The sequence below is a fragment of the Myotis myotis genome, unplaced genomic scaffold (assembly GCF_014108235.1).
Source record: "Myotis myotis isolate mMyoMyo1 unplaced genomic scaffold, mMyoMyo1.p scaffold_m19_p_16, whole genome shotgun sequence".
NCBI classification, from domain to species: Eukaryota; Metazoa; Chordata; class Mammalia; order Chiroptera; family Vespertilionidae; genus Myotis; species Myotis myotis.
This window is the reverse complement of record NW_023416320.1, coordinates 11,179,102-11,206,188: the sequence shown is the minus strand read 5'-3', so window position 1 is coordinate 11,206,188 and position 27,087 is coordinate 11,179,102. Positions and strand designations below refer to the sequence as shown.

The following is a 27,087-nucleotide window of genomic DNA, read 5'->3' as shown; positions in this document are numbered from 1 at the left end:
ATATGAAATAGCATTTCAATAAATTCTTTTTAATTTGTCTTCTATGCTGTTCCGTGGTGTTCTGATATCTTTCCTATTCGGTTGTTTTATGTTAAATTCAAATGTGGGTTCAGATGTTTTGCAGGACAACATCTGATTAAATTCAGTACACGTGAATACAGGGTGCTGTCTAGTAAAGAAATGTAATCATATACACCCAAGGAAGATCAACTTAATCCCAACTGTGAGCCTCTTCTCTTAGCAAAGTCAGTTCTGTAATATCAAAGCCAAACCTGTGGCCTTAAGTGATTCCTCCCATTTTCATTCATTTTAAGTAAATATTAGTTAAAATGGGTGTCAAAAAGGCCAGGACACTAATCTTTTCCTCATGTCCAAAAGGGAAGGTCTATTAAGCTCTCCCTTCTACTAATACTAATTCCAGAAGTCCCAAGTTACTGCTGACGAACGTTTCATAGTTCCAAGGCATTGCATAAATATTGTCTCATTTGGAGCTCAGATTAAACTATAAAAAACAGATATTATTATACCCATTTTAGAGACAAGAAAGCTAAAACGCCAAAAAATTTAGTTATTTGCATAAAAAAGCCAAGAGTATTACAGCCAAGACTAAAAGTAAAAATTACTGATTTTCATCTCAATACCCTTCCCCATACATTAGTTTCCCCCACTGGCTAGGTCATTTATTTTTTTCCAGAGAGGAAGGGAAAAGGAGAGAGAGATAGAAAAATCGACGATGAGAGAGAATCATTGATTGGCTGCCTCCTGCACACCCACCACTGAGAATGGAGCCTATAACCTGGACATGTGCCCCGACCCTGACTGGGAGTAGAACCATGACCTCCTAGCTCATTGGTTGACACTCAACCACTGAACCACATTGGCTGGGCTGGGTCACTTCTTATTTAACTTTCTCAGCACAATTCTTGTTGAGTGCCTCTCATTTAATAGACCTACTTACTTGCTATTCCTGTCAAAGTAATACTTTCATTTCACATTATAGGTCAGCAAGAAATGTTCCCAGCAGCTAAATTTTCAGATAAATGTTCAAGTTATGATCATTATGACGGTAAAGTCACAGGTTAATGCTAAGCCTTTCCAGGGACATTAGCAAAACCTTTAATTCTAAAGAGACATGTAACTCAATCCTTCTCTTAAAGTCACAATAACTAAATGAAATCAAGATATGATTTATGAGGTGTAAGAAGCCAGTTTATGATTTTCCAACTGTTGGTTTACTCAAATGTCTTTGGCACATTTTCTGCAGACCTAATTCACAAAAGAGTAAAGAAGTCAATTACTGTAACTGCAATTTTTAAAATTACACAATAGTAATGATTGCACTGAAGTGATGTGAATTATTTTTGCTATTAGAACCACTATTTTAAAATTGGATTGAAGATATTAACAATGATGATAAAAGCAACAATAGTAATAGTAACATTCATTGAGCCCTGTGCAACACACTTAGCCACGAGCTATATATACATTATTTAATCCTTTCAGCAACTTTAGGAGGTTGCTGTCAGTATTATCCCCATATTAGAGATCAGGAACTGAGGTTTAGAGAAGTTAAATAACTTGCCCATAGTTACACAGCTATAAGTAGCAGAGATGGGATTAGAACCCAGGACTGAATGACTCCAAAGTGAGCTCTAAAAAAAACAAAAAACAAAAAAACCCCACAGTGAGCTCGATTCTATTCCATGTTTGCCTCTTAATTGAACCTGAAGTCATAGCTGTAACATTTAGAAAACTCATATTTCTCAGTATGATAAATTCTAATCAACTTTAATTTCTGTATTTTAGTTTTGCTGATGCTTGAAAAATTAGAATAAGGTAGAGAAGCTGCAAGAGGGCAGAAGCATTGTTTTCAAATCGATTTGTTAGTTCCTAGAACACATTAATAGGTAATAAGATACTGGGCTGAATGACTGTGTACTAAGGAAGCAGAGGGGTTAGTTAAATTCTGCCAGGATGGTTCAATTCCTTCACAACTGACCAGATGGCACAGTCATTTCTTCAAAAACAAACAAAAGCTCTAAACAAACAAGAAGAAAAATGACTTTTTGAGGCTGCCTTGTCAAGATATGAGGCAATTTCCAATCTGGACTCTATTACCTCAAACAAAACAAATACCAATTTTTAAATATTTATAAACACAACTAATACGATTATGTTAAAAACAACTACATACATCTTTATTTAAATGAGAATTGCCAATAACCCAGCTGCTGCACATGAGAGTGCTGGCAGACCTCGCTTCGGGCAGAGGTTGCTCCAGGTGAGGAGGGCAGGGAAAAGCCTATTGGCACATTATTTCAATATTTTAAAAAGAAACCTGTTAACTCACAGTTGTATTATCTAACTGAACTAGGTAGAAAACCACTTATGGGTTATTGATATTAATAGCCACAAAAGAAATTCACCTTGATAACTTAGTCTTTAATCTGTCATTTTTTAAATCATGGAGAGTAAAACAAAGCTACACACACACACACACACACACACACACACACACACACACACAGGTATCACTGGTATAATTTAAGATAACTAAATTGTGCAGATTGGGGATTATGCTTTATCACTGAAAATTATAAGCAACTCATCATTCTTATTTCACTTCAGGTTTCTAAAACAGATATAGCTATAGGTATAAACACAGACTATCATCTATTCTGGGTAGCTATTCATAGTAAATTTAGGTTTTTTAATATATGTATATAAATTGTATATAACACACACATATATGTATATATGTCAAGTCACATGTGCTGAGAAGGCAACAAGATAGGAGGGACAATGAGTTTCACAGAATTTCCTCTTCTAACTCGATTTTATAAAACATGAAAGAATATCCCTAAGGAACACACAGAGAAAACACCACTACCACCCTCTGAGTATTTGGCCATGTTCTTTGTGTAATGGTGACATGGGCAGAATCAAGTTAATGCTGACAACTCCCTGAAAGCTGTAATTATTCATTACAATACATTTAACTGATCTGTGCTTATAGATGTAAAGATATTAAAGTATCACTTTTGGGGGGAAATCTTGTATTAAGTTTCTCAGAAAGCCATGTGTTGGTTAATGGACTAGGAAATATTTTTATTATTTTAAATTGCAGGATTTCTGGTGCCAGGCAAAATTGAAATAAGTTCACTGCAGCCTAACTCTCATGCTGCTTACAAGTAAAACCTTGAAAAAAATACAAAAGCAAATACCTGAGAACTCAGAAAAGTAAACAAGAACAATGCAGATTTGGGAAGGGCCTCAAAATTGCAGATATGAACTATATAGTGGTGAGTTTCCCATTTTCTTTTTTTGTTTGTTTTGTTTTGTTAATACTCACCCAATGATATTTTTCTCATTGATTTTGTTTTAGAGAGAGTGGAAGAGAGAGAAGGTAGAGCAAGAGGAAGGAGAGAGAGAGTGTGTGAAGCATTGATGTGAGAGAGACACATTAATTGGTTACCTCCCGCATGCACCTCAACCAGGGTTGGGGGATCGAACCCAGGTACATGCCCTGGACCAGGAATCAAACACCCGGTCCTTCGGTGTGCCACTGAGTCACCGCCAGGGCCCATTTACTTTTCTTGTGTTTTTCGTCTTTTCTCTTATTACTTTGACTTGAGAGTGAGTCCTAAGTTGTGGTGCATAGTGATGGCAAGAACAGTCAAAATTCCAAGAGAGCTACTTTTCTTTTATTGTTCTCTCCTAATTTTGCCGCAAGGTATTCGCGCGCGTGTGTGTGTGTGTGTGTGTGTGTGTGTGTGTAACATGTAGGGCAGTGGCTATCATGTGGTGGCCGTGACAAGCGTCTAAGGCATTAGCAGGTGTTATAACTATGTTTCATGAGGTAAAGGTAAACACACTTGGAAATGAATGGAAATATAGTTCTCAGAAAAGAAACAAATGACAAAAAAGAACCAAATGGAAATTTTAGAACTGAGAAATTCAACAGAAATTATCCAATATAAAGAACATAGATAAAAAGAAAAAAACCAAAGGAGTCTCAGTGATCAGCGGGATAATATAAAATAGTTTAACATTGGAGTCCCAAAAGCAGAGAAATATTGGTGCAGAAAAACATTTAAGGAAATAATAGCCAAAAGGTTCCTAAATTTAATTTCAAAACATATATTTACAGAGTCAAGAGAACCTCAAACAGGATAAATTAAAAAAAAAATCAAGCCCAGACACATCATAATCAAGCTGCAGAAAACCTAAAATAAAGAAAAAAATCTTGAAAGCAGATAGAGAAAATAACATATTACATACATGGAAATGAAATAGGAATTAACATGGATTTCTCTTCAGAAACCACAGAGGATAAAAGACAGTAGAACACACGGTATCTCTGAAGTGCTGAAAGTCATGACAATCCAGAATTCCATTTCCAGCAAAAATATCTTTCAGGAATGATAGAGAGAAAATAATACACTCTCAGATCATAGAAAACTAAAATAATTCCTTGCCAGAAGGCTTGCTCTAAAAGAAATGCTAAAGGAGGCTCTTAGTGCTGAAGGAAAATATAACAGGAAAACTTGGCATTTGAGAAATGAAGGAAGAGCTCTGTACAAGGAAAAAATAAAATATCGACTAGTTTTTGCCCTGTCTGGGAGGCTCCGTTGGTTGCAGCTTTGTCCCGTACACCAAAAGGTTGTGGGTTCAATTCCTGGCCAGGGCACATGACTAGGTTTCAGGTTTGATCCCTGGTTGAGGCAGGTGCGGGAGGCAAGTGATAAACGTTTCTGTCTCACATCGCTGTTTTTCTGTCTCTCTTCTCCTTTCTCTCTCTCTAACATCAATAAAAACATATGTTCAGGTGAGGATTAAATATACCAGTATATATAAATAAAAAAATATATACTAGTTTTTCCTGTTTTAGTTCTTTAAATTATGTAACATTATTGAAACAAAGATCAAAATTCATCTGATAGAGTCTTCAATATCTGCAGACATAGTCTACATGATAATTAAAATGTAAGTGGCGAAGGATAGGAAATCTATATGGTTGTAAGGCTTCCACATTTTCCTTGAAGCGGTAAAATGTAACCACTAAATAGAATAAAAGATTAGGCATGTTAATTGGAAACTCCAGAGCGACCAGTAAAATATATTACAAAGAAATAAAGCCAAAAAACAGATAAAGTAAATAGAATGCTAAAAATTATTCTGAATTGCAGCCAGAGCTCAATCTACAAATAATTTAGAAAAAATAATTTGAAGAGCAGTCCTATTTCATTCCTCTGTATCCAAGCAGTTTTTCTTACTCCATCATTTGCATACAAATGATACTAAGCTTTTCCAAATTGCTTCTCTGGCACAGCCTCCCATGGTCATGAAGTTCCATATTCTGCTAAACTTTAATCATTAATCATAATTAGTATAAAATTATTAAGTCATGTCTGACATACTCAATTGGGGCAATCACTGAGATGCACATATATGTTAAAACTGCTATTGGCTGGCTGCCACTTGAGTTACCTTATGGAAAAGGATTAATTTTAGTATCAAGGGAGAAAGTGCAGTAAGTCCTCCCTTAGTGTCATCCATAGATTCTGTGACTTTAAGAAACACAACATACAATGAAACCAATTTTACAGGCTAATGGATATGAATAATAGTTAAGTTCCTACAGTATCTCATCAATGTTATAAAAATATGATGTTGAATGAAATGACGTTATTTGAGGACCTGATGCATGAACACTGCAGAAAGACATATGCTATACGCTTTCATTTTTAACTTATGACTTTTCTTTGACCATTCTCCGAAAGCTAGTGTCATGGTGATTGATGCCCCTTTTTGTCTTTCCAATTAAGACACTGCAATGCCTCCTTCACTTTAGAATCCAGAAATGGAATAGGTCCCTTCCATTTCCAGCTCCTCCTTCCCAAAATTGTTAACATTATATTCATTCATATTTTTCTCTTTTTTCTTACCCATATGGGCTGTTTCAGGGCTTCAAAAGAATACTGGACATGGACCAGTGCTTTCTGTTCAAGAAGGAAAGCGCAACATGAAGTGTTTCTAGATAATGAAATTGATAATGGGACTTGAGTAATTCATTCAAGTAAGCAATTTAAAATAGAAATTCTCCAGATAAGTTATTTTAAAAAATAACTTCATTAGCATTTAATAAAATGTATTTAAAACACTGAATAAATTAATTAGTGCTCCACTGGAATATCAAAAGAAAATATGCATTTTTAAAAGAAGTCAAAATAAATTTTAATCTGATAGGGTAATGGCTTACACATATCCACTCTGAGGTGAAAGCAGTATACTTTATTTTTAGAAAGGTGAGTGTGGGGAGATGACTTCCAAATTACTGACTGATCAAACTTTAGAATTGTAATGGGCCTTGTTAATATCTAGAATAGGCATCACATTTTACAGACAAGGAAACAGAAACCCAAAGAAGTGAACTGCCTGGCTAAGATCACTTGCTAGTTAATGGCAGGGCCAATATTATTATTACAGGCTTTTTGCTTCCCAGTTTAGTCAACTTTCTACTATATAATAACAGGTAAGCAGTAGCAGCACACATTCATGAGGACCTACTATTTGCTGGACTCAATGATAAGTACTTTCATGAATTATCTTCTTTCAATTGCACGATCACTCTATGAGGTAGGCACACACCTCTGTAAGTGACAGAGTTAGAATCTGAACTCGGGTGTGCCATACTACCAAGAGGAGGTCTACAGTGTAGCCACGTCATGGGCACATTTAACACACACAAGTTCACCAGATAAAACACTTGCATGGTCGGAAGTGGGACACTGGAGGCTGAGAATTGTGATTGTCACCTTTCTCTCCACTCTAGGGATCTAGACAGGCTGTGTGACAAGACTCAGGAGTCCAGCGAATCTTGGCTTTGAATTTTAGCTGTTTATTGCTAGGTTTGTAATCTTGGACAAGTTACTTAGCTTCTCCAAACTTTAGTTTCCTTCTCTGTAAGATGGGAATATAACATTTCCCTTAGAGTTGTGATAAAGACTAAATGAGATCATGCATGTAGAGCAGCTGGTACAATGCCTGGCACAGACAGAGTACTCAATAAATGCCAGTTCCATTTTTAAGCCATTATATTTTAACTACTTTCTTTCTGATAAATTTCTCCAAATTGCTAAATGCATTTTTAAGAAACATGATAATTTAAATAGATACTAGTACATAACATGTAAGCCTTTTTCCTCCCACGTGTAGTTCCCTATACTGACTCTGGCTCATAACCTTCACTTTAAGCTTCCTCTACTGAAATTGGGGTCCATGCCAGCCTACACACAAGGACTTTTTAAAAACAAAATGTACTTCATTATTTTTACCTAGGAACTGATTCAAATGTACATCTTTGATATGAGCCCTGATAACTTTGCTGAATCTAGTATAAATATCTCTTTGTAGAGACCACTGAACCACCCACCTATAAAGAGGCTACAGCTGAAAGAACTTAAGGAGGGGCTTGGAATGAAGTTTCATTCTCCATATCCTGCAACGAGTTTTGGCCAATGCTAAGCAAGTATCAGGTATACAGGCATAAGTCTCTGAATCACATAACATCAACTACCTCACTCCACTCTCATTCCAGTTCCCCTGAAATGCCTACTATATTGTAGGCCTCAGTAAAGGAGAACATGTTTGAGGAAGGGAGGCAGTGGTTGCTGGTACATGTTTAACAACTGGCCCTCAGAAAAGGAAAGCTGATTGACAGCATTTGCCAATATCTGTGGCATAAATACTCTCATTATGGCTGACTTAAACCACCAGTGGTTCAACTACTCTGTCTTTCAAAGTACCAAATGTAGCAATTGGCCCTTGCGAGCCAGTGGGAGCCAGAGGCAGCACCAGGCTGTCTGAAAGGTAACCCTAGGTTACTCCGAGCAGCAACTAGCCCGTCACCCTGTCAAAAGCAAGGACCTGCACTGCACTTGCAAGGGCTCCTTTGACCTTACTTCCTTGGGCTGAATCCTGATCCTCACACCTGTCAGCATGGTTCTCCTAATGCCAAGCATGAACCACCAGACTGGACAAACTCTTCAAATGCCCACTGCTGGCCTCCATCTTCCAGATGGAACCACCTGGCAGCAATAATTAATATGCCTGAATCAGACCTGAGCTTGCTAGGGTCCTCTTCCAATACCACGTTTTAAGTGACTCAGCCACCTTCTCCAGTCTTTCTGGCCAAATAGCTAACTCTACATTGTTATTTAAGCCCTTGTTACTTAACAGCCAGTATGTCTTCAATCTAAATCACTGATCACTTGCCTAATCTCAACCAACAGGTGTCAGAAGTTCAATAAAATTATAATAATATATTAGAATGCTTTCTGGTTATAAGAAAGGTGTGGATGGGGCAACAAGAGCCAGTTGGCCAACACCACTAATACATGAGTTTTGTATTTGTATACAAATCTTTAAATCATCTGAGTGTAAAAATAAACCTTCTCTAATGCATTTATTATTATGCTGATATAGCAAGATGATTAGATCAAAACAATAAATGCCATTTTCTAAGGTTCTTTTTTTTACCTGGATAGCTGCATTTACATGGAAAGCTCACCTACAGGCCATTACTATGAAAAAAACCAAACAACCCTTTGCTACCCAATCACTGGAAATTGTCAAGCATTTCTATAGCCCAGAAAGAAACCTGTTTCATTTAGCTTCTGGAAAAAAAAGAAGAAGAAGAAAAGAATATTCAGAGGCACAGTAAGGACATGAGGGTTTACACCTTGATACATTTCAAACACTTACTTAAACATGATTCAGCTGTAGGACGTGAACTTTCCAAATTACATATTCTGTAAAGAAGTCTTGTCTGGACTGCCAGCTGATCAATCTTGAAAGTGGGAATAAAACTTAATATATAATAGCAGTTTCTATCACTCCAGTAAAGTTGAAGGCTCTTACCTGTACATTTGTAATCGGAGGCTACCCCTTTAAGCACAGCATCAAAAATGGTCATTTCCACTCGCTGCTTCCGGTGGTGACAACTCAGAAGCAAAGACGGCTGGGAGACAATGACGTGTAAAAGGGGTTCTAGCTGCAAATTGCCGGCCCCTCTTCGTCCCGGCTGCCGAACGATAGTTACACCGAGTGCCTGTCTCGCAGATGACCTTGTGGTTGCATGAAGACTTTCAAGAGAGATGGCCCCTATTTTTTTCCCCGAGGGAAACGGCACATTGCTGCTTAAGAGATCGTCTGCTGTGACTGTGGAAATACATGCCTCACTGGATTTAGTAACATCTGAATCATCTTCTGGGAGATTTAATGAGCTCTTGCCTGTTTTTTCATTATCCTTCTGTTCTTGCGATTTCGATTTGGGTAAGGCCGTGCAGGAATATGTCATTAGTGAGATCCTACTTGCAGTAATAAATATGTCAAAGGGGATGAAATTTAGGTTTTTTACAATGGATGACTGGTGAGAGGGACGGGCGATGCGGTGCTGACTGGTACCACTGTGTTGCTCTATTTGCACTATTCTGATTTTAACACTGTCACTGCCAATGCCACTGTCCTGGGCACCACTGCACCGAGATGAGGTGTCAGCCACACTCCCATCAAATGTATCCATTTTTTTCTGTTCTTGCTTAGAGATCTGTAAGGAAAAACATGAAAACATTTTTAGCTAGTTACATTCCAAGTGTTATTACATAAAGGATGTTATATAAACATGTTTATAAAATGGTAGTCTAGTGTAACTTATAACATAATAATCATAAAAACAAACGAGGAGCCCATTCAAAAAATTATTCATATTAAAATGCCAAGGAACTATGTGAGAAAAAGCATCAAATTTGCATTTCTAACATTAAAATACACTTTTGAGTGTCTGACTTTCTTTCTTTGGACTAAAAAAAAGTAGTATATATAAAACATGCCTCTTTAAAGAATTAGTATTCTTTACAGTGATTTCCCAAGTAGTACAATAAACTGTTTCCAAATCGTGATTACTGTTGGTTGAAATTACACGTTAGGTAATAGTTTACACTGTTTACCCTTGTCATTATAAAACTGATTTATAGGTTTCTGGATAGTAAGAAAGATAGGGAAAAGTTATGAAAGACAAAGAAAAGTAAACTAAGATAAATGTATGCCATTCAAAATGTTTATTTTGCTCTACAATATGACTTGAAACAGTGTAAATGTAAGTGATCAAATAAAGTGTAAGCAATTAAAGCCTTTGAAGGTGGATTTTTCTTGGTGCACAAAAGACTACTCATCCTCAGAGCCTTCCATCAAGGAAACGCTCTGAGGAGAACAGAACCACCTGGCGGTGGCAGCAGTGATGGCCAACCTGGCAGCACAGCTCCAAGACCTTGCCTGTGGTTCTTTGTTCCACTTTCTTCGGGATCCCAACCATCAATCTGCTATATGCTGTTTGGAAGCTAGATGTTTCACTTTCTTTTCCATCGAAGTAACCATGGAAAATCCGAGGAAAATCCCAATCCTCCCAACCCCCATCATATCACCAAACAAAACCAATGGTAACACTTTAGTGCATTTCCTCCCAGTTTTTTGCCTACCTGTGCAAAGGTTCCTCTCACCCCTTTATGGTTGACATTATACTGCAGAGACAACTTTTGTTACCCAATGTTTTTCCAAGCTAATATACTCTTCATAAATGCCACTTTGAAAGGCTGCACAATATTTCATTTTGTGTTAGAAACAAGTTATTCAACCATTCCCACATAATCAGACATTCAAGTGTTCAATTTTTGACAACAAACATCTCTGACAAACATCGAATACTATTTCCTCAGGACAGGCTCCTAGAAGTAGAATTGCTAGGTAAATAAAATGGTAAGAAAAGTTTAAGGTTATAGAATATTGTCAACACCATTCTAATTTAATATTACTACTGGTAATGGAAAAAATTTCCCCAAAGTACTGGGTATTGCTTATCTTTCTTTTAACAGGCTCTTCCTTAATGGTATTCATAAATATAATACCATTTTTCCACATGCTAAAAATTATTATAAGTTGCTTGTGAAAATGTTAAAGGGTTGTTAAGTCAAGACAACAATGTCAGAGTCATTAAATTTTTTCAAATAATATTTCTTGTTTATTGATTTTAAAATTGAGGGAGATACAGATTATTGTTAGAAAAATCCAGCATGAGCTATTTGAAACAAAAACAATTTCCCCCTGTTCTTTGAAGAGACGAGTTTGTTTAAACCACTCTATTGATGCCTTGCTGTTCCCAGGTTGGGAGTGGCCCTTCTGAGCTGGCTGTAGCTGGCACACATTTAACATTCATCAATACGCATAACAAACGACACTTGTCTGAGAACTGTTCTCTCCTTCTTGGTGATTTTACTTTACTTATGCTTCTTTTTAAGGATGTATTTGCTCTTAAAATGTTTTGTTGTGGCAGTATCAGATCCTATTAAACCAATTTATAGGCTCTGGAGTCACAGACGTGGGGTCAAGTCCAACACTTTCTAATTGCATGAGTTCAGACAAATTACAAACTTCTCTAAGGCTACATAACCTTATCTGTAAAACAGGGATAAAAAAAAATCCTATCTCAAAGGGTTAGTCTGATGATTCAGAGAGCTGATGTAGCTAATGAGGTCAGTCACAGTGCCTGGCACATAGTAAATACCCCCAAATGGGCAGCTGTTATGGTTCTGTTTCTTTACCAGATGGAGGACTGCTAAATGGACTGGGACATATAATTTCACTTCTGGCCATCACTAAGGAGCTGGTGCAGTGCTGGGCACACTGATGAGAGGATCCATAAATGTTTGATGATATGTGAGTTTCTGATAAAATATTAAATTATTAAATATTAATGAGAAAAACTGCACTGCAGATTATAAATGAATGTTAATATGTAAATACTAGAGGCCTGGTGTATGACATTAGTCACTGGGTTGGGGGGGGGAAGGTTGGGGGTCCCTGATCCCGGTCTGCACCCTCTCGCAGGCCGGGACCCTCGGGGAGATGTCAAGTCCTTAGCACTGTCATGAAGGCAGGAGAGGCTCCCACTGCCACCGCTGTGGTCACCAGCCGTGAGCCCAGCTTCTGGCTTAGCAGCACCCCGCCTGTGGGAGCACACTGACCACTAGGGGGCAGTTCCTGCGTTGAGCGTCTGCCCCCTGGTGGTCAGTGTGCATTATAGAGACTGGTCATTCCGCAGTTTGGTTGATTTGCATATTAGCCTTTTAATATATATATATAACTCTAATATGCAAATAGACCGAATGGCAGAACTGAACCGGTCGCAATGACGTACCCTGACCACCAGGGGGCACATGCGGAACATGGTGGGCATTGGCAGTAGGCGGCAGAGCATGGAACATGGTGGGTGTTGGCTGCAGAGGGATGGTGGAGCAGGTAAGCAGGGGCGCCAGACCAAGCCGGGACGCCAGTTGCTGTCATTGGGGCAAGCCTCTGGTGGTTACTTAAAATTCTCTGCTGTTGTGCACCATGGTCCTGCCTGGCGCTTGCACCTGCTGCCGGCGCAGGCCCCACTCATACCTGCTGTTGGCTCCTGGCGCCGGCTCCAATTGCTGGGTGCTGTCAGCAGGTGCGAGTGGTGGCTGCTGGCCCTGACTCCCCGCTCCGGGCTTCTCTACCTTTCCCTGCTCCTGAGGGGCTATCTGGGCAGCAGCTGCTGCTCGCACCCGCTGCGGGCGCTGGCCCCAATTGCTCTGCACCATCAGTGGGTGTGGTTCCGTCAATGCGTGGGAGCAGAGGCAGCAGCAGTGGGGACCGGGGGCCATGGCGGGGGCACAGAGGATGGGCCAAGACCCGCCCCTGTGCCCACCGCAGCCTCGCGACCCACAGTTCCTTTCAAGGTGCATGAATTTGTGCACTGGGTCCCTAGTTTAGGATATGTGGGAACAGCTTTCTCCATGTACTGTACTCTTTAAGGTCTTTCCAGACATATTCATGGGCTCTTTCCTGACCTGCATCCTCCACCTTGTGGGCTGATTGCACGTCAAGCAACCATCCCAGCCTCAGCTGGGTCCTCACCTTCATACAAGACATTAGCACCCAACTGCCAGAGTTGCTGCAGCGTTAAATGAGTTAATGTATTGAACGCAAGTAGTAGGCACTCAATAAAGGCTATGTGAAAAAAGGAGTCCCTTGCTTTGCGAAGACTTCTTTAACCCTTCCAGATGATGCCAATCTCTCCAGCTTCTATGCTTTTAGCACAAACTGATATTGCCACCAAACTTTTTACACTGTGTTTTGTCTCAGAGAGCTTGAATAATTAAAGGTAAAAGTAAAATACCACTGAGCTCTGGCCAGTGTGGCTCGGTGGGTTGAAGCATGGTCTCATACACCAAAAGGTTGCAGTTTCAAGTTCGATCCCTGGTTGGAGTGTGTACAAGAGGCACAATGGATGTTTCTCTTTCAAATTGATGTTTCTCTCAATCAATCTCTCTCTCTCTCTCATCAATAAAAATATATCCTTAGGTGAGGATTAGAAAAATACTACTCAGTACATTATTTGCTAAGTGTTGTTAGCAAATTACAAATATTTTCATCACCAAGTATTACAACCCTTTAAAGGGGGTACTGTGATCCCCATTTTCCAGCTGAGGAAACTGAGGCTTAAGAAATTATAGTTCCAAGGGCAGATATCTAGGGGGCTATGGATAAGAAGGAAACGCATTAGTATTCCTAGCACACACCATACTGCCTGTCACATAGTAGAGCTTAATAATTGTGGTGTGCTAACTGAATACCTGAATAAACATAATTTAAAAATTTAATAAAGTAAAAATTAAGGCAATTATCAAAATGATAGCTTAATTTTAAATCTTTCAGTTATCCCTAATATAAAAATTTAGAATACATCTACAAATCGATTGCCAACTAGGAAGTCTCAAATAACAGATGAAAAAATAAGATAGTGAAGTGCATAAGTAGTTTATGATTTATCGCCCATGTTCTGAGGCATTACAAACCAAATATCTGTATACAGCATAACTGAAATATTTCTTTAGGTTAAATTCTACAGCAAAATCAAATAAGAACTCAACTACTTTTATTCTCTCAATCAAAAAAGGCGACCGTAGTTTACTACATGAGGCTATTAAGTACTTTCTATGCGCAGAGTATATTTTCTTATTATTTACAGATTTTATTTAAAATCCAGTCTCTTCTTCTTTAAAGTGAAAGAGTTCCCCATCAGTGGTAACATGGGGACAAAACCAACCACCTGCAGGTGAAGATAAAACGTTTAGTGTCCAACCCTATTACGTATTGACCTGCCACATTAGACTCTGGTGAATGTCAAGTGGCCCAAGCCTGAAATTTAAAGCCAGCAGGGGCAGGATGGCAGCTACTGGCTCGGGTCACATGGCTACTGAACAGAAGTCAGATGGTGACCAATTCTCATCACTGCTGAGCAGAATGGAATTTGAACCAATGACCTGAGATGAAAGACTCCGATTCTTATAGGAAAAAAAAGGTACCAATTTCCCAGTACTAGAGAACCAAATTCTTAAAACTGAGTTAAAAGTCAAGATTTTCTCCATTTTTCTAAGCCTCCACACTATTGGTAGACCTGAAATAAGAAAGATGGTGATTTCTGAGACATTTACAAATCCACTGGATTGTTACCAGTCTACTGTACACGTACCTATTATATTGAAGAGTACCTGGGCTGCTACTGAGAAAAGTTTTACAATTAATTTTTTGTGCTATGCCCTAAACCTGGGCATCAATTTACTATTCCTTTGTGGAAAAAGAAAGGTTCACAATGCTATAATTCTGAAAATAACTTTTGCTTTATTATTGTCCAAGGGGACTAATAATTTAAGTTGTCAAAAATAGCAAACTGGATTGCTGTTAGTGGATGCAGCAGACACACGTATCTCTGGGTAGTGTTGTTACATCAGCTCTCCCACTCTTTACCTAACTCATTTAAAATGAACAATAAAAGTTTTCTTTAATTAGCTACTGGTGTGCATTAACATGATCATGATTTAACCATAAAAACCAACTGTACATTACTCTGGTCCCCTCTTCCATATGTTTTGAATTATTCTGTTTGAAAATGTACTTTGTGTCCCTTTTAAAAGTTCGACCTTCTGCTTTCAGAGAATTAAATGCATATTACTGTAGTGAAGAAGATAATGTTTCAGACCTCCAGGCATATATTAAACACACTGGCAGCACTTGAGACAAAATGCTTTACTTATTAGATACTTCCTATTCTAAACAGTGTCATCAAAGGCTAAAAACAAAATCCATATAAAAGCTGCACAATGCTTCCACACAGAACCTGTGCCAAAATCCCTGTACTTTCCAACTAATGAGGAAAGGATGTGTACTCTTAACATATGAATGTAAGATTTTCCAAGCATTCACTTTAGGAAACTGGCTATTGATTCCATATGCGTTATGTTAAATGAAACTGTATTGGTAAAATAACCTTTAAGATATCTGGCAAGATAACTATAATTAAACAATATTCAAAAGACTAAAACAAAAGGGAATTTGGTTCCACAATGGCTAATTAAAATAAAATGAAAAAACACAGCATGTCATCTCTCAAGATAAATTGTTATTGTTCAAGAACTATTTAAATACTGTTAAAATATACTTTTAGATAAAATCTGAAAGAGCTGGAAAAATATTTGTGGCTTAAAAATGGATAGTTTGGTGAAGAAAAAAGTATAGGACTCGGAAATTTTATGCGGAGATAACAGCTTTAAAGCCTTGAGCACAACCAGATGGTACTTAAATTGCAGGAATTCTACAGTTTCACTATCAATGGGTTTCAATATGAGAAGGTTTTCAATAGCTAGGAAAACATGTCAAGTTGATAGTTTACTTCTTAGATCATTTCAGCGCATTTTCCCATCCTTTCCCAGTGTATAGGGTACAGATACGAGCCACCTTGGGAAAGGTGCTGAAAGGTGTCCTAGTAGCTGGGGCACTGGAGCGAGTTCCTCCTTTTAATGTATTGCGATGGGCAAGTTTATTAGCTCGCCCTGGAATCCAGGAAGAGCCACAGTATCTTAGGAGTGCTGGTGAAACCACACTTGAATATGTGACAAGATCAAAGGATGCATAAAACTAATTACAAATCATTTCTCCAGTAGCATTTTGGAGTGGAGAAATATAAGCTTGATGGATTGAAACTTCTTGTTTGGCCATATTGACCTTTTTATGAGCACAGTCAAAAGTCAGCCTCATTAATAAAAATGCTACAAATAAATGGATATTTAAAGAAAAATATGCGGAAACCAACCACTTGAGAATTAAAAGGACTAAAATAAATATAATTTTTGTTTTGATGGCTGACAAGAAAGGGTAATTCAGAATCTATTTCAATATATTAAGTCACATTATTTTAAAAAAATTTCTTTGTCTTTTTAAGGAAACCTTAACTATACACCAAACATAAACATATCAACATATTTTTACCTTCTTATCATCATTATGGTTATATAAGAGCAACACTGAAGTAATATTTCCAACATGCAATAGTTATACTTTAATCTTATCAAAATATCTTGTACCAATCATGAGAGTATTTAAACATCTTATAAATTATGAAAAAGTCAAGTGTGAAACCACAAGATCAAAGCGACAATCACATGTGTGTCACTGTGACATTTATTCTAATTTTACTGCCCTTGCTAAAATGTAGTAGTGTTTTTAAAGAAATAAAATTTTGTCTACCTTACAAAACCAAATACAATAAAAAAATGGGTGCAGTATTTCAATGGTTTTACATACTAAAATTACAAAGAAAAATTTTTACAAACTTGAAAAAATATGTGCCTCGCTGTTTAAACATTTTCGAACATACTCTTCTAGCTTATCTCTTAGAAATTTGGTTTCGGTATAGGATGGGGGAGTGCTACTGAGAGAGGCTGTGTTATGCTTTTAACACAGACAGTCTACACTGGAAGCCTGAGGTAAATAGCAAATTGCTGTAACAATTGGGACTAATTTAAACTTGATCAATTAATTTAATCAAGCAAGCAAACAATAAAAGTATATTTTAAGTCTTGGATTTTCAGTGTTGTCAGCATTACTATTCATAAAATTTTATCATTTTATACATTTTATACCATTGCAAATCAGGGAGGTGCTGAGTATCTAAGCACATTAAATTAAATAAAAATTATAAAGAATAAATTGACATTGATATGCAGTATCTCCTTCAGTGTAACCAATTCACCTTATTTTTCACTTAAAAATAAACTTAAACAAGCACTCTATGCATGTGGGTACTACAGATATGGAGTGCTAGAAAACAAGGGCTTTTTATATTTTACTTCTCTAAGCCAAATGTTATACAAGATCCCATATAATATAATTGTTCCCAGTCGGAAGGCAAAAAAAGTTTTCACAATACTGCAGTAAATTATGCAAAAGAGCAGAACTAATGATACCCATCACTGCTTAACAGATAGAATGGTAAAGAACACTAGTTTCAAGTTTTCCCTTTCATGAAGTTACTTTCTGGCTCTTTGAAGTAACAGTCTGAGGCCACTATTGCCTGCTAAGTATCAATTCAAATATTCACATTTCCAGACCAGTGCTAACTGCAATAAAAGCAGCATGGAGATGGTTCGGGCAAGGGTGTGTTTTATCGTAGTCTGTGTTGGGTCTATTGTTCTAATTTAGGTTGAAAATTATGAAAAGGCACCAGTGCTGGTGCTAACCTGTCTATAATACCTAGATCATTATCAGTGTCTGTTTCAATATGATAAACCCAACAACAAGGAGTGTATACGCACCAACCTACACACACGAGGAAGTTCAAATCCTATTTATTGCGACTTTATCTGCAGCATTGCCCTTTAGACTTTTGTCTGTTTGTTCTTTTACACATACATGGTATATGATTTCACAGCATAAGCTTATTTTCAGGGGCTTCTAAATTTATGAGAAAAAAAAAATCAATTCCAGGCGAAACTTTGTATACAAGGTCTTAACCCAGAAAAAGTTCTCCTTCTCCCTCCCGCTCTTTTTCTCTGTATAAAATTGGAATATGTTGGTCATTTTTTGTTCAAGGAGACTAGAGCTAATTGATTTATCCTAACTTCCAAGTCTGTTTGACTTGTTTGCTTTTTGTAATGGATTCTGTTTCTTTTTTTGTTTTTGTGTTTTTTATAAAACTTCACATATTCTGGGAACTTTGGGATCTTAATCAAAACCAATGGCTCTACATGAGAAAAGACAACTTGCTTTGAAATGGCCATGATGTTAATTCTTAAAAAGTGGCTACCGTGTGTACAAGGTAACTACTCTTCATACTGATGAAATCCAAAGTTCATTCCGCTGATGTCAATGTGGAAACCATTTTGTCCCATGGCTGCTTAAAGATTTTCAATAGGATTAAATCAGCTGCAAGTCCTCATTATATCAGCGTTTACAATTGTGTCTGAGTCGGAGTCTGTTTCTCATAGAGTTTTACTCAGGGACTGACTTAGACTGGCTCCTTAGGGCTAGTCTGATTTTACTAGAAACAACTGTATCACATCAGCCACTCTCATAAACTTGCCGTAAGATTGAATCAGCCCTGACCCTGAAGAGATGAAAGTTTATCGAGTCTACGCGTTCTCTGTAAGTCACAGAGAAGTGCATTCCGTTTCTGCAGCAATGCAGAGGAATATGCTCATTAATGATTCCAGGGGGCCTTTGCCTCGAAACTATGACCCTGATTTTCTGATAAGAAAATTAAAGTTGAACTTGGATAAATTTCTATCAATAAAAATTCATACAAATCCTTATTTGATTATTTTCTCTCTCAAATTACATATCCTCCTTTAAAGAAACTGTAGGGTTTATGGACATAAAGCAGGAGCATGCTTTTAAAATGAGTTTTCTCTTAATATTCAATAATAATAAAAATGGTTTAAGTATATCCATAATTAACTTTATCCAGTAGTTAGTTTCCTTGGCCACATAGTTATTTAACAAAAATATTGAGCTAATATTATTTTATGCTCTATTTACTAAGTATAAACAAACCTTCAATTAACCGTAGATTCTCTACCAGGCAAACCTGAACCTCAGTACTTTCTACTATGCATCTGATTTTACTGAAGTTCATCAAGACATGAGTAATTTATAGAATAGAGTAATTTACAAACCTTTATATGTATATGTGTGTGTATATACATATATATAAATTTATTTTTATTTTTGAAAACATGTTCCCCTTTTGTCCCTCACTGAGCCCCTCCACCCCACTCATCCCCCTCCCTAGGCCTTCACAGCTCTATTGTCTGTGTCCATGGGTTACACATTTATGCAAGTAAGTTCTTTGGTTAATCTCTTCCTGCCCTCACCCCCTTCTCTCTGAGATTCATCCGTCTGTTCCATGCTTCTATGTCTCTGGACCCATTTTGTTCGTCAGTTTATTTTGTTCATTAGATTCCACATATAAGATCATGTGACACTTGTCTTTTTCTGACTGGCTCATTTCGCTTAACATAATACTCTCCAGGTCCCTCCATGTTGTCTCAAAGGGGAAGAGATCCTTCTCTTTTACAGCTGCATAGTATTCCATTGTGTAAATGTACCACAGCTTTCTAAACCATCCATCTACTGTTGGGCACTAGGGCTGTTTCCAGATCTTAGCTATTGTAAATTGCACTGCTATGAACAAACGGGTGCATATATTCTTCCTGACTGGTGTTTTAGGCTTCTTAAGATATATTCATAGAAGTGGAATCACTAGGTCAAATGGCAGTTTCATTTTTAATTTTTTGAGGAAACTCCATACTGTTTTCCATAGTAGTTGTACCAGTTTGGCTACCTTTAACTTCATAATGGCCGATCAAATAAAGCCAAACTCAACTTAACCTATATAATAACTATCTGTTACATGTTATCAATACCTTAATGATGCAATGGACTTGAAATGCAAATGGTCAAGATGTCAAAGAGAAACACTTGTTTGCGCCCTGCAAACAATTCTTCTTTTCCATTGAAGGGCTTTGTTGTTCTTTGCTACTGCACAAAAACTGCTTTGATTCTATCAATCTCTCACTTCAATTCTTAGAAATGTGCAGTATTCTTTAAATCAGGTAAATGTTTGTAACAATAGCCCCAGTTGGCTAGCCCTACAACATCAGTACATTTTCATATGCTGATACGTCCCAAGTAATTCCTGCTGCTCTAAGAATGTAACTTTCTGTATATTAATGAAGGTAATCCAACCTACACTTTAAGGATATTCTTAGTCTTGTCGGACTACTTGAAAAAAAGATTCAAAGTCAGAAAGAAAATGTAGATTGCCACTTCCCAAATATCAAGCATCATCTCTAAAACATTAAAATAGTAACCAAGTATGGACACACCTGAGAACTCTTTCTCAAAAAGCCATGAATTAGAAAATAAATTTTAACCATAGCTGGTATGTGCTTACTAGATGACCTTATCAGAATGCCTCTTGTTATTGCTAAATTTTAGATCACATTCACAACAGTATTACCAAATTAGCACCATTAAAGTTCTTAGCCTTTAACACTTAACTCTCTCCAAACGAGTTAAAGTTGTTTTTTCAAAATCCTCACCCGAGGACACACTTTTTTATTGATTTTGGAGAGAGAGGAAGGGAGAAAGGGAAGGAGAAGGTAAAGGGGAGAGAGGGAGAGAGGGAGGGAGGGAGGGAGGGAGGGAGGGAGGGAGGGAGGGAGGGAGAGAGGGAGAGGGAGAGGGAGAGGGAGAGAGAGAGGGAGAGAGGGAGAGAGAGAGAGAGAGAGAGAAAGAAGAGAAATATAGATCTGCTGCCTCCATATGCACTCCAACTGGGGATCAAACCTGTACCCTAGATATGTGCCCTAAACAGGAATCAACCTTTTGGTATATGGTGTATGGGATTATGCTCCAACCAACTGAGCTACCCAGCCAGGGCTAAAATTTCTATTTTTAAATGATGTTGTTATTATTTTTCCTTTTATTGAATTTATTGGGGTGACATAGGTTTATAAAATCATATATGTTTCAGGAGTACAATTCTATAACACATCGTCTGTCCATTGTACTGTGTACTCACTACCCCAAATAAAATCTCCTCCTATCACCAGTTATTCCCCCTTTACACTCCCCTACTGCCCCTCATCCCTTTATTTTTAAGGTAACATTCAGTCAAGTATGGTTAATGTGTGGACTTTAGCTACAATAATTTTACTGGGATAAAATATTTATGGAGCTTCTTGAAAAAAGAGCCATTGCCAAAACTACTGAGCAAAATGTGATATAAAATTTTATTTCACATCCTTCATTCAACAAACTCTTATTGAGCATCTACAGGCATAACTCAGAGATATTATGGTTTAGTTCCAGATCACCACAGTAAAGCAAATATCACATTAAGGTGAGTACATGATTTTTTTTTTTTGTATTCCAGTGCATATAAAAGTTATGTTTGCACTTTAAGTGTGCAATAGCATTTTCTATAATGAATGTACATACCTTAATTGAAACACGTATGGTGATAGAAGATAATCTGACTTTGGGTTGTGGGCACACAATGCAGTATACAGAGCATGTATCATAGAAATGTACACTGAAATCTATATGATCTTATTAACCAATGTCAACCCAATACATTTAAAAATACTTTATTGCTAAAAATGATAACCATCATCTGAGCCTTCAGCAAGTTGGAATTTTTTGCTGTTAAGGATCATAGCTTGATGTTAATGACTGCTGACTGATCTGGGCGGTGACTGCTAAAGGATGGGGTGACAGTCTTATTGGCTATCCTTTAACTTCATGATGACAGATCAAATCCAAATTGAACTAAAGCTACATAATGATCCTGTGAGTCATATCAATACCTTAATAGTGCAATGGACTTGAAATGCAAAATGGTCAAGAAAACAATGAAGTGTGCCACACTGTGTCCCTTCCTTTCATGAGCAATTTCACTGTAGCAAGTGATGCTGTTTTGCTAGCATTTTACCCACAGAACTTCTTTCAAAATTGAGGTCAATCCTCTCAAACCCCGAGGCTGCTCTATTAACTCAGCTTATGCAATATTCGAAGTCCTTTGTTGTCTTTCAACAATCTTCACATCAACTTCACAGGAGTGGATTCCATCTCAAGAAACTTTCTTTGTTCATCCATAAGAAGCAACTCCTCAGCTGTGAAACTTTGGTCATGAGATTGCAGTAATTCAGTCACATCTCCAGCTCCACTGATAATTCCTGTTCTCTTACTGTTTCCACCACATCTACAGTTAGTTCTTCCACTGAAAGTCTTGAACCCCTCAAAGTCCTCCATGTAGGCTGAAACCAATGTCTTACAAACTCTTGTTAGTGTTGATATTTTGACCTCTTCACATGAATCATGAATGTTCTTGATGGCATCTGGAATGGTGAATGCTTTTCAGAAGGTTTTCAATTTACTTTGCCCAAATCCATTAGAGGAATCACTTCCTATGCAGCTAAGCCTTAAATGTATTTCTTCAATAATAAGACTTGAAAGCCAAAATTACTTTTTGATCCATGAGCTACAGAATGGCTGTTGTGTTAACAGGCATGAAAACAACATTACTCTCATTGCATATCTCCATCAGAGCTCTTGGGTGACCAGGTGCATTGTCAATTAGAAGTAATATTTTGAAAGAAATCTCTTTTCTAAGCAGTTCTTAAAATTGCACTTAAACTATTCAGTAAACCTTGTTGTAAAGAGATGTGCTGCCAATCAGTCTTTGTTGTTCTATTTATAGAGCACAGGCAGAATAGATTCAGCGTAATTCTCAAGGGCCCTAGGATTTTTGGAATGATAATTGAGCTTTAACTTAAAGTCACCAGCTACAATAGTTCCCAACAAGCGAGCCCGCCTGTCCTTTGAAAACAGGCATTGACTTCTCCAGCTATGAAAGTCCTAGATGGTATCTTCTTCCAATAGAAGGCTATTTCATGTACACTGAAAATCTGTTATTTCATGTAGCTACCTTTATTAGTTACTTTAGCTTGTTCTGGATAACTTGTTCTAGTTCCTACATCAGCATTTGCTGCTTCACCTTGCAATTTTATGTTATGGAGATAAAGTTTCTTTTCTTAAACCTCATGAACCATCACGTGCTAGCTTTGAACTTTGCTTCTGCAGCTTCCTCATCTTTCAGCCTTCAGAGAATTTAAGAGAGTTAGTAGAGCCTTGCTCTGGATTCAGCTTTGGCTTAAGGGAATGTTGTGACTGGTTTCATCTAACTGGACAATTTAAACCTTCTCCATATCAGCAATAAGGCTGTTTGCTTTGTTATCATTCATGTCCTCACTGGAGTAACATTTTTAATTTTCTTCAAGAACTTTTACTTTGCATTCAAAAATTGGCTGTTTGGCACAAGAGGCTTTCAGCCTATCTTGTCTTTCAACATGCCTTCCCACTAAGCTTAACCATTTCTAGCTTTTGATATAAAGTGAGAGATGTGTGACTCTTCCTTTCACTTGACCACTTAAAGATCACTGTAGCATTGTTATCTGACCTAATTTTAATATTGTTGTGTCTCAGGGAATAGGGAGGCCCAAGGAGAGCAAGAAAGACAAGGGATTAATAGGTTGGTGCAATAGTCAGAACACAAACATTTGCCAATTTAGCTTGCCAAAACAACTACAATAGTGACATCAAAGCTCACTGGTTATAGACCACCATACCAAAAACAATAATGAAAATGTTTAAAATACTGGGAGAATTACCAAATTGTAACACAGAGACATGAAGTAAGCAAATGCTGTTAGAAATATGGTGCTGATAGACTTGTTCAACACAGGGTTTCCAGAAACCTTTAATTTGTAAAAAAAAAAAAAAAAAAAAAAAAAAAAAAGCAATACCTGCAAATTTCAATAAAATCTGGTAGACCTGCACTATGTTGACAATATAATTTTATGTCACACACACACACACACACACACACACACCATATTTGATGATGGATATTGGGTATTATGAGAGCAGAATAAGAGTCAAAAATAATGTGAGTTTTTTGGCCTGGGCAACTACAAAAATGGAGAAAGATAATTTTCCAGACTATGCAAGCAGCATCTCAACCCATCTATGTGTTAGTTAATTCTTTAACATTCTGCCTTTCAAAACTTTGCCTGTTTTCCCAAGAAACATACATGACTGTAGTGATCTTCACATAGAGAGATGATGACAGTCACCACCATACCAAAATTTAAAGGATTCTCTAGTGCAATTATGATGTCTTCCTTGTTCCTCCAGCAAGTCAAACCCCCAATCAGCTAAGAACTATTTAAGGGAGAGCTATAATTAGAGGTAGTTTTCTGGGGTTGGGCCTAGACCTCATTCTAGCCAAACACTTGGAAAATAGAGAAATGAAGCTAAGACATGGGGTATTGCCACATCCCTAGAAAATCAAATGAGTGAGATATAGAGTATTTCTTAGGAGGATTTTGGCCTTGGGACAGCTGAAATTGAAACAATATTCATAAGTTAAATTGGAGAAGGCTGGGCTCTTACAAGACCTCCAAATTTCTAATTCTATTGAGCATTTCTATTTGGATGTCTTATTATCAGTATCACACATCTAAAAGATCTTCTTATCATTTAAAAATATTTCCCCCAAAATACCACTTCTAAACCTTAACATTTTATTTATTTGTTCCTTCTCAAAAAGCTCAGATGTTAAATATACCTTCTTGGTCCCACCAAGTACTGATGAAAGAATGACTATTAATTACTCCTACTGTTTCCTTTGTATTTTCTATTTTTATTGGCCCTTCCCACTTTATACTGGCTAGTTCAAGAGTTCCTTAATTAGCTTCTTTCACTGATCTTTTCCTTTCCTAACTTATAACATATAGCACTGTCAGTTTACTCTTCTTAAAACACTTTTAATATTTACTTACAGACATTTGTCCCAGTAGAATGTAAGTTCTATGAAAACAGACTTTCTGAGTGTTTCCTATTTTTCTACTTAATCACCAGCACTCACAACAGTGCTTGGTACATAGTAGGCGCTCAACAAATATCTAAAGAAGGAATTAAGGAAGGAACAAATGAACTGAATAATTTACAAGGTACTCATTTAGGTCCCTTGGTGAGGGAGTAGATATAAGGATCAGTTAAACTTGAAATCTGCCTTCTAAATCTTTCAGGCACATCTGAACCAAGACTGAAAGAAGCTAGAATTTGTACTTGTTGAAATGGCAGTAAGAACACTGAGGTTGAGGGAGACATAAATGAAAAAGGGACAAAAGACAAAAAAAAAAAAAGAGCACGTATAAGTGTATGGAAAAGGTAATGTCCTATTTGGCTCAAACAAAGGATATATTGATGAGAACAGTGAAAGATGAAGTTGGAAAAGCAGGATACAGGAGGATTCTAGATGGCAGGTTAAGAAACTTGAGTTCTTAGTTTTATGCTGAACTTCCTCAGAGCAGAGCCTGTTGACCACCTATATCAGAATCCCTAATGCACTTGTTAAAACAGATTCTCAGGCCCCGTGCCAGGAGTGTCTTACCTGAAGGTGAGACCTGGCGACTTGCACTTGTAACAAACTCCCGGTAATCTTCATTCACACTAATGTTTGAGATATACTGCTTTAGACAATGGAAAACTATAAGAACTTTCTTAGCAAGCAGATTACAAAATGGCACTTGAGAAAATTCGATATGAGGAAAATGGGCAGTAGGAGTAGAGAATGAGAGAGCAGAGAGATTGTAGGTAGCACCACCAGTTAGAAAGCAACTGGCAAGATGACTATGAGGGGAGGTGAAAGAAAGCAATTTATGAAGCAGTGGACTTCAGGAGATGAATGAAAAAAATCTTATTTGATCACCTTAGCTCAGAATCTGGTCATGGCAGACCACTTCCTACTGAATAATTTAACCAATAATTCTGGGACTTCCTCTCTAACCCATCCCTCAGCACTCCTCTTGTCAAATTCTCCGTTATGGAACTTCACAATTACCTTCTTGCCTCCACATCGTCACTCATGCTGTTCTCCCAGCCTGGAGTGCCCTCCTTCTTAAGAATCCATTTCCTCTATAAAGCCTTCCCTTTATAAGTCCACAATAACTTCCCTCTCGCCTACAATCCTATAGAACATTATCTTTATCCCTTATCTGGTACTTCAAATATGTTACCTTCTATTGCTATTTTCTTTTCATCCTTACACTCTAACTCTTAAGTAGATTATAGGATTCTAGAGTTCAGAACCACACAACATCAGTTTCTGTAGATCCTGTGAACAAAGAATGTATATGAAGTGAGGTAAGTGTATATGGATGACAGTGATGATGGTGTAGATGGCAACAAAGATAACCTAACTAGCTGATTCAAAGCAATGATACCAATGCATAGACAACAATTATTGGATGTTTAGATTGGTCAAGCATTTTTCTATGTACGCTTAGTAGATGTCAGGCACTTTTCTGTATCATTTCATTTAATCATCAGAACAACTCTATAAAGTAGATATTATTATTATCCACATTTTAAGATAAAGAAACTGAGTCCCAGAGAAGTTAACTTGCTCAAAATCACACAGCTAGTAAATGGTGAACCTGGGATTCGGACACTGGCAATGTAATTCCAGTGCTTATTTCAAAATCATAACCTACAGCGTCTCTATCTCAGAACCTTGTTTCGTTCACAGTACTTACCACAATTTGAACTCTCTAAAGCTTGTTGTTGTTGTTAATATGTCTCCTTATTAAATGGCAAGACCCATCATTGTTGGAACTAGTTAATTTTGTTCACTGCTAGTGGTGCTTTGTAAATAAATGAATGAATAAAACAATAAGGAAAAAGGAGCAGGAGAAAGGAGTAAAGCTGAAGAAACCACTATGAATATCTAAGGGCCTAGGGAGTTGTTTTTTATTTTATTTTTTTATTTTATTACTACAGATTTCAGACAGATGGCTTCCCAGAGAGAGCCTTCATCAATATAGGAATATATTTTGAAATGCTGAAAGGAAAATTCCATTTGCAAGGTGCTGGGACCAGGTGTCTCTATTTTAGCAAATCACTGTACTCAAGAACAGGAAGCGGAGCCCGGAGATAGAGCACTGCACCAGGGAACTGAAGACCTGGCTGAGCTCCAGTTTCCACTAAGTCACACCTGTGCAGCGACGTGGGAAAAAACTGTCTGTTCACAGCTTTCCTCTT

At 37.4% G+C, this 27,087-nt stretch overlaps 1 protein-coding gene across 10 annotated transcripts in view; it reads right to left on the bottom strand.

The window, feature by feature from the left end:
* The window catches only part of VPS13B (vacuolar protein sorting 13 homolog B), a 613,015-nt gene that overhangs the window by 184,271 nt on the left and 401,657 nt on the right, over positions 1–27,087 (bottom strand). For all 10 annotated transcript variants that reach the window (XM_036337858.1, XM_036337862.1, XM_036337864.1 and 7 more), the window contains one exon: positions 8,923–9,610. In XM_036337858.1, the coding sequence (XP_036193751.1) occupies positions 8,923–9,610 (688 nt within the window). The remainder of the gene's footprint in view (positions 1–8,922; positions 9,611–27,087) is intronic.